The sequence below is a fragment of the Sinohyriopsis cumingii genome, chromosome 1 (genome assembly GCF_028554795.1).
Source record: "Sinohyriopsis cumingii isolate HCF-2022 chromosome 1, ASM2855479v2, whole genome shotgun sequence".
Taxonomy (NCBI): Eukaryota; Metazoa; Mollusca; class Bivalvia; order Unionida; family Unionidae; genus Sinohyriopsis; species Sinohyriopsis cumingii.
Window position 1 is genome coordinate 191,036,935 of NC_142961.1, and position 18,861 is coordinate 191,055,795.

Sequence of the window (18,861 nt, forward strand, 5' to 3'; positions counted from 1 at the left end):
TATTCATTCCAATAAAGTATTAAAGACATTCTCCACATGCAGGGGAGTAAAACAAAAGTAACTCTATATTAAGAAAATGAAAAAAAAAAGATTAAATAAATTCCTATCAAAGAAAATTTGAAAATAGTTTCTGCACATATGACTGTTTTCAATTTTATCATAAAACTGACCACTCATGAATGGTGGTCTCCAGCTAAAATAACACTTATTGGTAAAAGAAAAACAAAAACAACATGATGTTCCCTTGTCAGGCTTAGATAATATTTTAATTATTTCATTGCTGCAAATGATATATCATTGATTAAATGATGCTGAGGTTACCCTTTCCTTATATTCAATTGACAATTCAGCATATCAAAGATTTCATATGCACCTATAAACATGTTGATAGTTTCAAAACACCTGCCAGTAAAAATCAAGCCATTAATGCATCTGTTGTTGTCAATGATTGTACTTTACACAACAAGGTTAAAATTGTATTATATATGTCAGTGTTCCAGCAAGAAATTTCAAACTGAGGGGAGGTGAAGTATTACTTTGGATCCAAACATGACTCAGCACTGCTTTGGATCCAAACATGACTCAGTATTGCTTTGGATCCAAAAATGATGCAGTATTGCTTTGAACCCACAAATGACTCAGTATTGCTTTAGATCCACATATGACTTAGTACTGCTTTGGACACACATGACAAAGTACTGCTTTGGATACACGCTTGATTCAGTATTGCTATTGATGCACACAAGACTAAGTACAACTTTGAATCTGCATATGACTTAGTACTGCTTTGGATACACACATGACTTAGTACCTCTTTGGATACACACATGACTTAGTAATGCTTTGGATCCACATATAACTTAGTACTGTTTTGGATACACATATGACTTAGCATTGCTTTGGATGAACACATGACTTAGTACTGCTTTGGATCCACATATGACTTAGTACTGTTTTGGATCCACACATGACTTAGTACTGCTTTGGATCCTCATATGACTTAGTACTGTTTTGGATACACCTATGACTTTGTACTGCTTTGGATCCTCATACGACTTAGTACTGTTTTGGATACACACATGACTTTGTACAGCTTTGGATACACATGACTTAGTACTGCTTTGGATCCACATATGACATAGTACTGCTTTGGATCCACACATGACTTAGTACTGTTTTGGAAAAATGCATGACTCAGTATTGCTTTGGATGCACACACACACTTAGCACTGCTTTGGATCCACATATGACTTAGTACTGCTTTGGATCCACATATGACTTAGTACTGCTTTGGATCCACATATGACATAGTACTGCTTTGGATCCACACATGAGTTAGTACTGTTTTGGAAAAATGCATGACTCAGTATTGCTTTGGATGCACACACACACTTAGCACTGCTTTGGATCCACATATGACTTAGTACTGCTTTGGATCCACATATGACTTAGCACTGCTTTGGACCCACATATGACTTAGTACTGTTTTGGTTGTTGTTGTTGTTTTTCTATGGTTTTAACGCCATTTTTCAGCACAAGATAGGCTATACATGGTGGCCAGTATTAATGGTGGAGGAAGAACCCTGGAAAACACAGGGAAGAACCGACTCACGAGAAGCTACTGGCAGGCTTTCCCACCTGCCCATGCAAGCCGAGCCTTGGACTCGAACCCACGCAGAGAGAGGTGAGATGGCAGTGATCTGGAATGGTCAGCGCTTTAGACCACTCGGCCACTTGGGGCCCCTAGTACTGTTTTGGAAAAATGCATGACTCAGTATTGCTTTGGATGCACACACACTTGGTACTGCTTTTGATACACACATGACTTTGTACTGCCTTGGATCCACATATGATTTAGTACTGCTTTGGATCCACATATGACATAGTACTGCTTTAGATCAACATATGATTTAGTACTGTTTTGGAAAAATGCATGACTCAGTATTGCTTTGGATGCACACACACTTGGTACTGCTTTTGATACACACATGACTTTGTACTGCCTTGGATCCACATATGATTTAGTACTGCTTTGGATCCACATATGACATAGTACTGCTTTAGATCAACATATGATTTAGTACTGTTTTGGAAAAATGCATGACTCAGTATTGCTTTGGATGCACACACACTTAGTACTGCTTTGGATCCACATATGACTTAGTACTGCTTTGGATCCACATATGATATAGTACTGTTTTGGATCCTCATATGACTTAGTACTGTTTTGGATACACCTATGACTTTGTACTGCTTTGGATCCTCATATGACTTAGTACTGTTTTGGATACACACATGACTTTGTACTGCTTTGGATACACATGACTTAGTACTGCTTTGGATCCACACATGACTTAGTACTGCTTTGGATCCACACATGACTTAGTACTGTTTTGGAAAAATGCATGACTCAGTATTGCTTTGGATGCACACACACACTTAGCACTGCTTTGGATCCACATATGACTTAGTACTGCTTTGGACCCACATATGACTTAGTACTGTTTTGGTTGTTGTTGTTGTTTTTCTAGGGTTTTAACGCCATTTTTCAGCACAAGATAGGCTATACATGGCGGCCAGTATTAATGGTGGAGGAAGAACCCTGAAAAACACGGGGAAGAACCACCAACTAACAAGAAGCTACTGGCAGGCTTTCCCACTTACCCACGCTAGCCGAGCCTTGGACTTGAACCCACACAGGCAGAGGTGAGATGTCAGTGATCTGGAACGGTCAGCACTTTAGACCACCACTCAGGGCCCCTAGTACTGTTTTGGAAAAATGCATGACTCAGTATTGCTTTGAATGCACATTTGGATACACACATGACTTTGTACTGCTTTGGATACACATGACTTAGTACTGCTTTGGATCCACATATGACATAGTACTGCTTTAGATCAACATATGATTTAGTACTGTTTTGGAAAAATGCATGACTCAGTATTCTGGATACAGACATGACTTAGTACTGCTTTGGATCCACATATGACTTTGTACTGCTTTGGATCCTCATACGACTTAGCACTGTTTTGGATACACACATGACTTTGTACTGCTTTGGATACGCATGACTTAGTACTGCTTTGGATACACATATGACATAGTACTGCTTTGGATCCACACATGACTTAGTACTGCTTTAGATCCACATATGACTTAGCACCGCTTTGGATCCACATATGACTTAGTACTGTTTTGGAAAAATGCATGACTCAATATTGCTTTGGATGCACACCCACTTAGTACTGCTTTGGATCAACATATGACTTAGTATTGCTTTGGATCCACATATGACTTAGTACTGTTTTGGATAAATGCATGATTCAATATTGCTTTGGATGCACACACACTTAGTACTGCTTTGGATCAACATATGACTTAGTACTGTTTTGGATCCTCATATGACTTAGTACTGTTTTGGATACACCTATGACTTTGTACTGCTTTGGATCCTCATACGACTTAGTACTGTTTTGGATACACACATGACTTTGTACTGCTTTGGATACACATGACTTTGTACTGCTTTGGATACACACATGACTTTGTACTGCTTTGGATACACATGACTTAGTACTGCTTTGGATCCACATATGACATAGTACTGCTTTAGATCAACATATGATTTAGTACTGTTTTGGAAAAATGCATGACTCAGTATTCTGGATACAGACATGACTTAGTACTGCTTTGGATCCACATATGACTTAGTACTGCTTTGGATCCACATATGATTTAGTACTGTTTTGGATCATCATATGACTTAGTACTGCTTTGGATACACACATGACTTTGTACTGCTTTGGATCCTCATACGACTTAGCACTGTTTTGGATATGCACATGACTTTGTACTGCTTTGGATACGCATGACTTAGTACTGCTTTGGATCCACATATGACATAGTACTGCTTTGGATCCACACATGACTTTTTAGTACTGTTTTGGAAAAATGCATGACTCAGTATTCTGGATACAGACATGACTTAGTACTGCTTTGGATCCACATATGACTTAGTACTGCTTTGGATCCACATATGATTTAGTACTGTTTTGGATCCTCATATGACTTAGTACTGTTTTGGATACACCTATGACTTTGTACTGCTTTGGATCCTCATACGACTTAGTACTGTTTTGGATACACACATGACTTTGTACTGCTTTGGATACACATGACTTTGTACTGCTTCGGATACACACATGACTTTGTACTGCTTTGGATACACATGACTTAGTACTGCTTTGGATCCACATATGACATAGTACTGCTTTAGATCAACATATGATTTAGTACTGTTTTGGAAAAATGCATGACTCAGTATTCTGGATACAGACATGACTTAGTACTGCTTTGGATCCACATATGACTTAGTACTGCTTTGGATCCACATATGATTTAGTACTGTTTTGGATCCTCATATGACTTAGTACTGCTTTGGATACACACATGACTTTGTACTGCTTTGGATCCTCATATGACTTAGTACTGTTTTGGATACACACATGACTTTGTACTGCTTTGGATACGCATGACTTAGTACTGCTTTGGATCCACATATGACATAGTACTGCTTTGGATCCACACATGACTTTTTAGTACTGTTTTGGAAAAATGCATGACTCAGTATTGCTTTGGATGCACACACACTTAGTACTGCTTTGGATCCACATATGACTTAGTACTGCCTTGGATCCACATATGACTTAGTCCTGCTTTGGATCCACATACGACTTAGTACTGCTTTGGATCCACATATGATTTAGTACTGTTTTGGATACACACATGACTCAGTATTGCTTTGGATACAGACATGACTTAGTACTGCTTTGGATCCTCATATGACTTAGTACTGTTTTAGAAAAATACATGATTCAGTATTGCATTGGATGCACACACAACTTAGGACTGCTTTGGATACACACATGACTTAGTACTGATTTGGATCCACATATGACTGAGTACTGCTTTGGATCCACATATGACTTAGTACTGCTTTGGATACACACATGACTTAGTACTGCTTTGGATCCACATATGACTTAGTACTGCTTTGGACCCACATATGACTTAGTACTGCTTTGGATCCACATATGCCTTAGTACTGCTTTGGATACACAAACGATTTAGTACTGCTTTGCATACACATATGACCTAATATTGCTCTGGATACACACATGACTTTGTACTGCTTTGGATCCTCATATGACTTAGTACTGCTTTGGATACACACATGGCTTAGTACTGCTTTGAATACACACATGACTCAGTACTGCTTTGGATACACAAATGACTCAGTACTGCTTTGGATCCACATATGACTTAGTATTGCTTTGGATACACAGATGACTTAGTACTGTTTTTGATAAACACATGACTTAGTACTGCTTTGGTTATAAATTTGACTTAGTACTGCTTTGGATACACACATGACTCATTATTGCTTTGGACAGATGTGATTAGATTCAACTTTTGAAAAAGCAAGACTGATCTGCTGATTGTTTATTTAGTGGTTAAACAATATGCTATTGTATTCCATTTGTTCAACACAAAACATTTTGATCAACAGAATGAACAAGAGGCCAATTCGAGCTGGTTATCACTCACCCACCTAGGCTTACATAACTCAATAGCAGACCATTTATTTCATTAAGCAGGCTTATGTAGTATTTTAAAAACACAAACTAGTATGTAAACAAGGGTCTGGTGATTTGGAAAAGAGTAGAAAGAAGTGTGAGCAAAGCAAAAAAGGCATTATATATATTATATATTATATATATTGCATTTCATGCTTTGCTCTCACTTCCTTCTATTCTTTTCCAAAATTGCCTGAACCCTGTTCATATATATATATATAAAAAGAATAAAAAATCACATGGCGAATAAGTCCTTTCTTGTGCACTGGATCCAACAAGGGATCACGTCATGGACTGATTAAGAAAAATGCAATCAACTGACAATGAACAGAATGAAACTAGTATCTAATTAGCCTGAGCACTTTTGACCCTTAATGAGTCTTTTTCAAAGGCAAATACAAAATACAGACAAAACAAACAAATAAAACAGAAAAACCATTGTGTTTGCAAACCTTTACATGACTATTTCAGAATCTACCGAAATTAAGCCTTTAAATTTATTATGTTTCAACTAGTTTATTTCAACCAGATTTACTAGGGTGGTCTTGGTTAGTGATTGGCATTAGCTTCGCCCTGACTAGTATGGCCTTGAGGTTTTTTGGTCTCCAGCAGGCTACTACAGGTTTGCTTCGGGAGGATTAACTTTAGTGCATCACATGATTCCACGATGGGCCAGTGTTTCCTGATAATTTTACCTACTTTGGAGTTGTCTGGATGGTAGGTCAGGATGAATGGTATCCTATCAGTCTTTTCCTTCTCTCCATACTTTAGTAGGTCAGGCTAATTATATACTAGTTTTGCTCTGTGTGTCTGTGTGTGTGTGTGTGATTAGGATTTTTAAGGTAGCTTTAACAATTTTTCAGTCATATCGCTACTATGTCTGCAGTGTGGCAGTTTATAGAGATGTCTAACACTGGGGCATCATGCTGCAGACATGCTGCATGATGTCCCACCCAGTCACAGTATCCTAACACCAGGCTGATCAGTCATAACACTAACCTCTTAATACTGAGCACCTAGCAAGGTAGCTGTTAGTACCATTTTTTTAAGTCTTTGGTATGATTCTGCTGGGTTCAAACCTACAACCTCCCGCTTCCAAGGTGGACATTCTAACCACTAGGCCACTGGCGCAGTAGTTTTACTCTGTTTGTTGACAGTTTATTGCAAATACATGTATATATAATTTTCAAAAAGTATAGCAGAAACTATACATTGTAATTAATTTTAACTGGTAGAAATACCCAGAATATAGTACTGCAATTACAAATTGCTAAAAATATCTAATCAATCACCACTTAAACAAGAAATTTATTTTTTGTTTCTATAACTTCACTAGAAAATGGCAGTTGAAAACAATTTTAAATTAGTGTCACAGAATTGTGTATACTTAAGATTTATGCATTATACCTGAACTAAAATGTTCTCAAGTTTCAATTCCACATACAGCATTACCTCAGAGTGGTTTAATTACTTCTTAAATTATTTCAAAATACTGAGTTCAGTTCACCCCATGCTAAGTGAGCAAAGTGACTGCAATGAGAAAACTAATAACCTTAAGCTCCCTGGCCATGGACTGAGCCAAAATCAGGATACTTCTAGACTTGAGTCAGCAAATTCGCTTGTGAGTTTGAGTCACTGTATACTGGGACTATAACAGTGCTGTCCAACCTTTTTGACACCATGGGCAACTGAAAAATGTTTTTCTTGAAGCCGAGGGCCGCAACAGAAAACTGAAAAGCAACAACTATATAGCTGCTACAGCTCTAGCGGGCCATTTAAAATCATGCGGCCCGCATGCCACAGGATGGACAGCACTGGACTATAACATTGTTGTAGCAAGTACTTGACTGGTAAGTTGTGACAGGCCATAAAGCCATATGACAATGGTTCATGATGGCAAGGACCCAGACAGATCTATAAACATGATGAACCAAAAACAGGTTATGGACAACACTGGTTCCATAAAGGTACCTGGCTACTAAGGCACTAAACTGGCTCTGTCATGGTACATAGGTACAGTGACACATGTACTGTATTGGCGATATGAGTTCAATACTGAGTAGAGACCATATGATCTACATTGCTGAAGCCAGTATTATAGTGCAGGATTGAGATACATGATGTCAGATCCCTGTAAATAGTCCCTTAGTCCCTGTAAATAGTCCCTTAGTCCCTGTCAATAGTCCCTTAGTCCCTACCTGCATTGGAGGAGGCCAAGTCTGACCTGGTACTGACTACTGTTGCTCTGCCCTGGATTTCACAGTAAGCATAGACAGGATGTTATACCAATGACGAATCAACGGCAACACTACTAATGGCATCATCTTCTTTTACTGGTACACTGCTGTATACTGTGTCAACCAAGACTAAAGCCCCATGATTCCAAGTCCATCATTAGCATGTTACATTTATGTCCTGAATCAAACCCCACACATTCGAGACATAGAGTATGAACATCCTCACTCATTTAAAGTGCTTGTACTGACAGCACATAATCCTGCCTATTATATTTACAATCTGAAAACACAGCTAAACAATAGCCACTACAGGTGAAAGCATTGTGTAACTTGCCATGAAATGGATGATAATGAACAATACAAATACCTATACAAATTACATGCACAACCTTTCTGGTCTGTCGCAGTGAATGACAAATCATATCGTAGGCTGAATACACATTATGTGAATGAATATACTGGCGACTTGGGCAGGTGAAATCATTCTAGTGTTACATAAACTTACTGTGAAGTAGATGATAGTGAACAATATAAATACCTATGAAAATTACATGCACAACCTTTCTGGTCGGTAATATTATACAGTGAGTGACAGAAATCATACAGTATGGTAGGTCAAATACATAAAAGGTGAATGAATGTTCTAGTGACCAGAGCAAATGAAATCATTCAAGCCTTGCATAAACTTAATGTGAAGTTGATGCTGCTTAGTGAACAATACAAATGTCGTTAGAAATTACCTGCATGACCTTCATGGTCTGTAATATTTTACAATCAGTGACTGAAAAGCATCACATAAACTTACAGTGAAGTGGATGCCAGTCAACAAGTCTACAGAAATTATCTGCATGATAGTATTATCCAGTCAATTACTGCACACCTGTAACACGTCAACTACTCATTATTAAATGAAAATACTAGCGAGCATGACAGATATAATAAAAAGGCACCAATATGTATATCATATGATAAAGCCGTCATTTTAAAAAAGTTAACAAAACTTCATCTCAGACAGAAAAGGGAGAAACAATTAGAAACAGCATACTTCCTTTATGTGGGAAACTCCTCCAACTCACTCAGACATGTAAATAATAATAACTGATACAGGATTTTTGCAAGGTTTCTAAAACAGTGTGTTTATTACCACAGGCAAAAGTAGTAACCAGAGTATGGATGGGATCTGGCACCAATTCCTCAATCCTAGGGGAGGTCCTTCTTGTCCAGCTCCCACCAAATGTGTGAGGCTGAATGTGTGAGGTGGTAGGCATACTCTAAGGCATTATTACTGATTGATCTGTTTTAAGAAGAAATTATATATTTTGATCATGTATGCTTTTTCACCAAGTTTTATAAAAAAATATTATCGGAAAAAGAGTTGCCAAAGTATTGACAAACTCAGCCAAACAGGCAAAAAATGACCTCATTATTACAGATGGGTCTAGCTAATTGAACCCATCCAAGATCTTGATTAATTACTTAATTAATTAATTAAGTCCATTTTCCAAGTCTGATAAAAATCACATCTGAATTATGGCTTCAGGAGTGGTAACATGTTCAGTCTATAAATTCAAACTGACTTTATTAATTTGAATGGATCTCACTCATTACTTTTATTGTCCAACATCTTGGCATAAGCATATGTCCAAGGACTGATTAAAACTGGATCGGAAATACAAGCTCTGGAGTTGTAATGAGTTCAGTCAGATTACCTTATTAACATGCATGGATCCAGTGCATTATCAAACAAACATGAGATCCCAATTATAAAAGATTAAGTAAGATTAAAAATATGAATTCCTGAGTGGCAACAAGCTCAGCCAATCAGATGCAGGATCACCTCAATATGCAACAAGCTCAGCCCATCAGATGCAAGATCACCTCTGAGTCAATAGGCAACAAGCTCAGCCAATCAGATGCAAGGTCATCTCAATAGGCAACAAGCTCAGCCCATTAGATGCAAGATCATCTCAATATGTAACAAGCTCAGCCAATCAGATACAGGATCACCTCAATATGTAACAAGCTCAGCCCATCAGATACAAGATCACCTCTCAGTCAATAGGCAACAAGCTCAGTCAATCAGATGCAAGATCATCTCAACAGGCAACAAGCTCAGCCCATTAGATGCAAGATCATCTCAATATGTAACAAGCTCAGCCAATCAGATACAGGATCACCTCAATATGTAACAAGCTCAGCCCATCAGATACAAGATCACCTCTCAGTCAATAGGCAACAAGCTCAGTCAATCAGATGCAAGATCATCTCAACAGGCAACAAGCTCAGCCCATTAGATGCAAGATCATCTCAATATGTAACAAGCTCAGCCAATCAGATGCAGGATCAACTCAATATGCAACAAGCTCACCCCATCAGATGCAAGATCACCTCAATAGGCAACAAGCTCAGCCAATGAGATGCAAGATCATCTCAAGAGACAACAAGCTCAGCCCATTAGATGCAAGATCATCTCAATAAGCAACAAGCTCAACCTGTCAGATGCAAGATCACCTCTGTGTGAGTCAATAGGCAACAAGCTCAGCCCATCGGATGCAAGATCACCTCAAAAGGCAACAAGCTCAACCAATCAGATGCATGATCACCCCAATAATGTAGATCTAGCACATTATCGAACTCATCCAAGGTCTTGAAATCAGAAGCTCATATTCCAAGTTTTATCAAAATCTGATCATCAGTATGCATAGTACTAACATTAATAACCCTACTCCTACCTCGTGGATGTGGTACTAACATAAGCATATATGTGTCAATGGAGCAAGCCTAATATCAACAATTTGAACATATTCCTTGCATATAATGCAATAAATTGAGTAGTCTGCTTATTTAATACCAGAAATATTGCAAATCACTGTAGAAATAGTTTTTTTATATGATATTTTCGTTTAGACCACCTGCCAAATTAGTTCAAATAATGATTAATTCCATTCTCAGTCTCGTTTGTTTGCATGCCATATAAGGACATTGAGACCTTATTTGGAAATGTAAACAAATTGTAGTAAAAATAAAGCTCGGTTTGAGTCAGAAATTCTGTGCATTAAAAGTAAATACGGTTTATTGGCAACTTTGAATAACATAGCATAGAATATCCAAATATGGTATGGCAAGCCTTATATAGAAAAAGGGTCACGGTGAGAGTATTGTGTTATCTGTCATGGCAGAGAGGGTGAGGTTAATGAAACCAGGCCAATTTATTTTATCATGTAAGGGCGTAATAAATTCAAAATAAGCCAAACTTCTTTCATAACACGATTATACTTATGTAGCAGATTTCCACACTATTTGTTTTTCTGACTTTAGTGACAATTTTTTTGCTCCATTATATGATATGGGATCAGTTTGTAGCCTCAACCACAACAAATCAAGTTGAGGTTACAACATCGTAACTACAGTATGCATGAATATTGCCCGTTATCAAACTTAATATTCATAGATCTCTCTAATATTCAAACATGTCAGATACATTGGCACTATATACCTGAATCACAATTTTGCTTAAAACTGGATTAAAGCAAGGGTTAAAATGCTGATGGGCAGACAATGAAAGATAGACACAGGGCCATGCCATAACTGACTCGATCTTATGACCAGGTGAACTGAAAATGAGGTGAAAACTTTATTTTTTCACTAAACAACTCCTGTTTTAATCCAACACAATAAATGATTTCATACGAATCTATTCAGAATGAAACAGTATCTAACCATAGATAACAATAGTGATCCAAACATTATCTTTGATATTGTCATAGATAAATACTACTCAAGGACAAGTCTTTAAAACAGTACAAACCGTGACTGACATTTTATTTTCTTGAACTTCAATGCTTTCGCATTTCTCATGTTTCCCAACATAATTGGACTGCATACAGTTTAACTGATATTCATTATTATCAATGTTATAAAATGTGCTTTGATGTGTAATGGAGACAAGCCATAATGTTGCAGTTATTACTATAGTATCAGACAGAGTAATTATATTAGTGCACAGCTTTCAAGTTTGAAAAGAAAAGTTGGGTGTAAATTAAAATATAATCAATAATTTTCCTTAGTTCTTTGTCTTTCCTAATGATATATATTTCTCAGCACAGGAGCTGCTGTTGCACAGTTGATAGAGTGTTGGGCTCATAATCCAAAGGTCAAAGGTCAGCTACCTCTGTTTGTCCTTGGATAAGGCACCTAGCTCCCATTTCCTTGGCTTGATAAAGCCAATAATCTTCTAAAAGTGCTGTTACCGTCCCCACCCCCAAGAATTTTGATACTATAAACATTGTAAGTATCAGATCAAATGAGTAATGCTTTTATTATGGCATTTGAGGTGGGGGGGTGTGTGCTTTCAATATAAGCTTCATTCATATCTTTTGTTGTGACTTTAAATTCATGGTCTATCTTGCCCCCCCCCATAATAATGAATTGAGAGTATTAGCATCAGCATTACACTATATATGAATCTCAATGACAACAGCTACCTACATTATAAATTCCTTTTAAACTTAATGTTGTACTATCCAAACATAATTTGATGCCTAGGACTAATTTCAAATTTCATAGACCAACCATTATGTTTTTTCTATTCTACATCATTCTGAAGAATATATATGATGTTGTTTTGTGTGTGTGTGTATGGTTGTGTGTGTGTATGGTTGTATGTGTGTGTGTGTGTGTGTGTGTGTGTGTGTGTTCATGCTTTGAATTATCATACCTTCGACTTGAAAGAAAAACCTCGCTGTATCATCAGATAATTTTTCTGTTTTCACTAGTTCTGCAGTCACCCTGGGTAATTCAAGTGGTCCTGCTTTAATATATAGACTCTTCCTGAAATGGGAGAATAATTTTTTTAGAGGAATAGACCAAAAGTTAACTGGTTAAGCAGTGGTTTCTTCACTTGCTACCCCCACCCATCCATGTTGATTCTTATGAGACCATGTATGAGAGTGCATCTATCTCCTAATGTTCTTTGAATTGAGAAATTACCAGGGCCATGACAGATAAATCCAGAGGTTGAAACTTTCCCCGAAACTAAACAGTTCACTTAAATGAGACAGCAGCCTCTCCCAGTGATGTGCTTGGAAAACATCCGACAGAGCTACTGCATTCTGATTGTGCTAAGGGGCAGAGAGTCATGTACACTCTGTTTTCACATGATATGAGCCTATAGTCTACAGACAACTTTAGGAATTAACAAGCTCACAACAGCAGGAAATTTTACTTCAAGCATCTGCTCTTCGATGACTGAGTCAGCAACACTGTGCTAGGTGAGAAAATGAAACTTAATTTCAACAGAACTGTTTACATATGGAAAAGACAATCTGTTTTTTTAAAAAATGGATATGCAGTCTTTGGCTTTGTTTTAAAGCTGCTGAGAACTTTATGTTTGTGGTAGCAGTCTTTAAGAACAATAAATAATCTAACTGCAATCTAAATTATAGCAGTGGAATTAAGCTTGTTTGCTTATACATGTATCAACATCTATGATTCATGTCCCCACATTTATATAAAGTGTTAGTAATACATAACTTACCATATCTAACTTATTAATGGAGATGGGATTAATCCATTTGCTCATAAATGTTCAGAAGTGAACACTGGTGTAATCTATTATAGAGATATATACACTGTCACTCAATATTGCATTTTTCCAATTAACAAATACATGAAATTTTAAGTATGCACAAATGGCTATTTTTCTTTTTTTTTAACCAAACCACAAAATTTGATACATACGACTTTAAAGTGATTCACAGTATGCAGATTTTGTTGACCAATTTTTAAGCAAAGAACCTTTTACCCTTTGAGAAAATTCATCTATAAAAAGTTCAATACTGCTGACATTTTTAGAAATCCAGAGAAATCCAAATCCAAATCTAATTGACAAATTTCATACAGCTATATATGCAGATTGGCTAATACTGATTGGCTTATACACAGGCTGCCTAATAATGATTGGCTTATACACAGGCTGCCTAATAATGATTGGCTTATACACAGGCTGCCAAATACTGATAAGCTTAAATAAAGGGTGCCTACTGTTTAATACTGACTGGACAAAGCTTATATTGAACAAAATTAATGATAGAGAGAACAACATATGGATAAAAAATTTATGTATCAATATATTATTCTTCCTTTCAATTTTTGGGGGGACAATAGTGGAAATAAATACGTATGCAGAGGGTGATAGATTAATTACTGTATTTTCTTGCCTGTAAGTGGAGTCCTATTGCAATCTGGCAATTCATCACTGGCATATATTTGTCTGTGCAGTTTGTCAGAAGTAATCAGTTGAACAAACAACATAAACCCTGATGTGTTAGTGCATTATCTGAGGGTAGATCAGCATCTATACTGTTTGCACTCAATTACATGTAAATAAATACAGTATCCGTATGGCAAATCCCATAACAACAATGCATCACAACCATTTTGAACATTGCCATGGAAACAATAGACTGAATTGAGCACAAGCTTTAATACCACTTCAGTTCTGTTGCGTGAAAAAGAACATGGTGATGTGTGGAAGGCTATGAAGGTAACTGACATCACTTCCATTGCAACATGGTGACTTCCTAAGTTAGGCTATTGGAAAAAAAGTTATCTAATAACATTTGTTTTAAAAATGTATCCATTATCTACAAGTCTGCGTAACATACACTACTGGGTAATTAATATCTACTAACTATGGTCTTCAATTTTACTATGGATATGATACAAATGAAAAAGCCGTGTCTAAAAAATTCTTCTCTATACACAGCAATGCATTTAAAGGTATTCTACAATAAACTTACTGGACTAATGTTTATTAGCAATAATAACTATATTTCAGCTGTGATGGCTAACAAAACATCCTGTAGAACAAGTGTAAATAAATGATGTGACAAAACAAAGCACAAAAAAATGGAATTAAAATTAAGCAATAATCAGCACCAAGGAAGGCATCTGCATTATATCTCATTACGAGACCATATCCAGAGCTACACTACACACCTGATTATCTCCCTTTCATCTTACCACTTACTTAGCATGCAACAACTTAAGAACTGGTATAAGGAAAGGCACCCCACAGTATGGTCCCTGGTCACAGGTCACATGACCTGCTGCCTTCAGAGTGGGGTTGCTGGCTATGATGTCACGGTACTGAGTGTAGTCAAAAGATGGCATCCAAATTCCAGAGTCTTCCCTGATAATGGTCTTGTCTTTATTATAGAATTTTCTATGTGTATGCTGAAACATTGAATTAGGATGTCTCATAAATGCTTCCTGATTTTTGAACACTTTAAAAGCGGCACACGACCACTAAAGTATAAGTGTAGTTCTGATGATGTATCCATATATATGTTTAGAGCAAAGCATTACAGTGATATACTACAAGGCCATAACTTCTGTATGGGAAAAATATGGTAACCATGCACTACTCTAGAGCATGATAAGCTGGTCTTCTAGCTAATCCAGTGATGCATCTTTCACAAACGAGACCACTGTACAGTGAATAAATATGGATGCAATTACATAATTAAAGTGACTAAAAATCAAGCATGCAGTATAATTTTGAACATTAAATGTTTTGGTCATGGTTATTTAGGAACCATAATGGAAATAAACGTCCATAAGCACTGTACTCTTTCATAAATGGGTATATCGAGTTTTCAACCATATTAAAGTCTACATTAATTGACTTAGCAACAACTATTGTTAATTACAAATTATCAGTAATTTTGGCACATGGGTGGATCCATAATTTTTTCTTGAAAGGTTCAATTTAGAGAAGTGTGCATTTCAGTTTTCTTAAAATGGACAACTTCCAAGTCTTTAATGAAAATGTGCACCATTTTGACTAAAATGTGGTATGACTGAACCACCCCTACCATGCACACCCTCAAAATCCATTAATGAACTGACTGACCCCGACCAATTGTACTGCAAGTCTTGTGACAGAAATGTGCAATTAACATCTGTTTGAGTCTGTACTGACTGAACTCTGATACCTGGCATTCATCACTCATATAAAATGTACAAAATGTGACTCGCCATACATTTCTATTTTTTGCCCAAGTTAGCAGAAATTTTAGCAGGTACTCAACACTGATGTTAAAGAAATTTTCAAAGAAATTATTTTATTTTATAAAATTCTGAAATGCCAATAAGAAAGCGGAATATAGTCAATAGGTTAACTTAGCTGTAAGAAAACATAGAGGCAATCATACCAATGATAAAACACGTTGAGGTGATGGAGAATCTGGATTTCCACTGAATGGAAAACCTTGTGAGGTAAAAATAATCACAGCATTCCAAACAACCGTCACAAATATCAAGCACTTGATAAATCTGCCAATATTCTTCGAGATATAGACTAATCCAAACTGCAATAGGGAAAAAAAAACAAATAAAAAACAAAAGCATGAAAAATAATTATGAAATAAAGAACCATATCAAACTTTCACAACTTAATTCTGTATATGAATATTAAGATTGTTCACTGCTTCCTTAATTCTGGGTTCAAAGTTACTGTTTGTATACTCCGAACATGCAAGTTAACTGCAGAAAATGCAAGCTGACATTTGAAGCTCTTGTAGCTTTTTGAGAATGCTAAATTTTCCAGCATTATATAGCAAATCATTTGTAAAATACATTAAAGTACATAAATTTAGCAAAATGCACATGCACAATCCAGAAAAGTAAAATGAAGCTATGATGGCAAAATGTTTAGCAGGTAGCTTAATACAACGGCCATACAATTAACACTATGGGCATACAGATACAATATATACTCACTTATAAGTCGAGTCATACTGCAAACAAAAGACATCCTGATCTGCCATTGCATAATGACACTGCAGATCCAAGTCTATGTTGTTTCTTCTACTGAATACTCTAAACAAACTGCACAGACCCAGATCTGCCAGCTCATTATGCTACGGCAGATCTCGGTCTGTGCAGTTTGCAGTTGGACTCATCTTATAAGCAAGCATAAATGATAGTTATGATAATACACAGTATACTAGTGAAAAACCTGTACATTTTCATGGGAAAGATGGCTATTTCTTTCATGCCCAACCATTTTATTCACAAATATTGAAATATTTCTTTTTAATTATCTTTGTTAAGGTAAAAATTTACTCTAACGATTTGCTCTGCAAGTACTTTTGGTAGGTCTGTGGATCACAGATATTTCATATCTCATTCTGATTATAATCTAAAAACAAAATGGTTGTCCTTAATGCGTTCACTGTCCGTTTAGGATGAATGTTTATAAACCTTAATTGGTCCAAAACATATACTTAGACATGTGTGAGTTTCATTAGTTCAATGATAAACCATAATGAGATTAATGCATCATGAAACAGCAACAACAAATGTTTCAGAAAAATTTGACCCTACAGACATGGGTCTATCTCATCTTTTTAAGATTTTTCAATTTTTGTGATTAATAGTTGTGGATAAAATTCCAATCTTTCATGGTTTTTGGGGAAAGAAATAAAAGTTGTGGTTATCCATTTAAGTAATGGTTATCTTGTAGGTGCTGATTTGATGGCAGAATTTGTATTCATTTGATTAAACTGTTGCAGGGATATTTGCAGTATCTTTTAAACCTTTGTAAAAAAAAGTTACTTATCTATTTTCCAATTTACCAAGTTTGAGGCTCAATATTAATGTCATACTTCCTGGTGTGTGATAATAATTGGATGAATTATCCCAAACTGTACAAGGATATTACAAAATAGGCTTAACTAAATATCAGAAAGTTAATTCTTTCATATTTTGTGTGCAGGATGATAAGTAAATTTTAAGAGAGTCAAAGAACAATTTGCTTTTGGTTATTATTTCTTAAATGTAACAATTCCATTACAGATCATTAGTAACTGTGACGTCTATATATATATATATATATATATATATTTTTTTTTTTTTAATTTTCTAAACAAGTTCTTACAAGAAATATGAGATTATAATTATCTTTTTACCTTTGCAATATATTTAATGTTTTGGGTTGGAACTGTATGCCTCAAATGTGTGCCCATCAAAATCACACTTCAGTTATAAACAGGACAGGATACAATTCAGCTACACATTATTTTTAACATTTTTTTAAATTAAAAAAAAATCACAATTAAAGCTGATCTGTGAATGAAATATATTTTAGTTCCTTCTTACTCCATAAACTCTGGTTTACAGTATAGATTAATAAATGTAAGTGGTGAAGAAATGAAGAAAAAAAACAAATGTCTGTAAAAATTGGTCTATGCAATTTTATATTTTCCCCAGTAATGAAAAAAAAAACATGCAAGGAGTTAAAAACAAAAGTTACAGTCAAGCCTAATAATTCACAATTTGGATTAAAGAAGCAATTTAAATAATACTTAAAAAGTGACAGGAGTGTTCACAGATTTTTATGTAAGAAATGTCTTGATTAGTAAGTACCACACAATTCACTCACCATATAGCTAGTGATAACTACTATAGTAAATGCTGAAACTCCAGCGATAAATATATCTGGGTTGACCTCAGTCCCAGACCTTCCCATGATGGGTATAAACAGCAGAAGCATACAGTGTATGGAGTACAGGATCATCAACACTGGCAAGGACACAGAAGCAAGATGCAGTAGAAGGAAGAAATAGTGATTCTCTGAAATACAGAATTACATATATTTTATTGATCATTCACAATAGGGTGTATCATCATACACCACAGTATCATTATATACCACTGTATCGTCATATACCACTGTATCATCATATACCACTGTATCATCATATACCACTGTATCATAAGATACCACTGTATCATCATATACCACTGTATCATTATATACCACTGTATTATGATATACCACTGTATCATGACATACCACTGTATCATCATATAACACTGTATCATTATATGCCACTGTATCATTATATACTACTGTATCATTATATGCCACTGTATCATTATATACCAATACATCATTCCATACCACTGTATGCCAATGTAT

At 36.0% G+C, this 18,861-nt stretch overlaps 1 protein-coding gene across 6 annotated transcripts in view; it reads right to left on the reverse strand.

Moving 5' to 3' along the window:
- The window catches only part of LOC149808579 (endoplasmic reticulum metallopeptidase 1-like), a 78,365-nt gene that overhangs the window by 18,778 nt on the left and 40,726 nt on the right, over positions 1 to 18,861 (reverse strand). For all 6 annotated transcript variants that reach the window (XM_089979511.1, XM_089979504.1, XM_089979538.1 and 3 more), the window contains exons 9-12: positions 18,322 to 18,512; positions 16,091 to 16,246; positions 14,905 to 15,110; positions 12,592 to 12,704 (exon numbers count right to left, since the gene is read on the reverse strand). In XM_089979511.1, the coding sequence (XP_089835637.1) occupies positions 12,592 to 12,704; positions 14,905 to 15,110; positions 16,091 to 16,246; positions 18,322 to 18,512 (666 nt within the window). The remainder of the gene's footprint in view (positions 1 to 12,591; positions 12,705 to 14,904; positions 15,111 to 16,090; positions 16,247 to 18,321; positions 18,513 to 18,861) is intronic.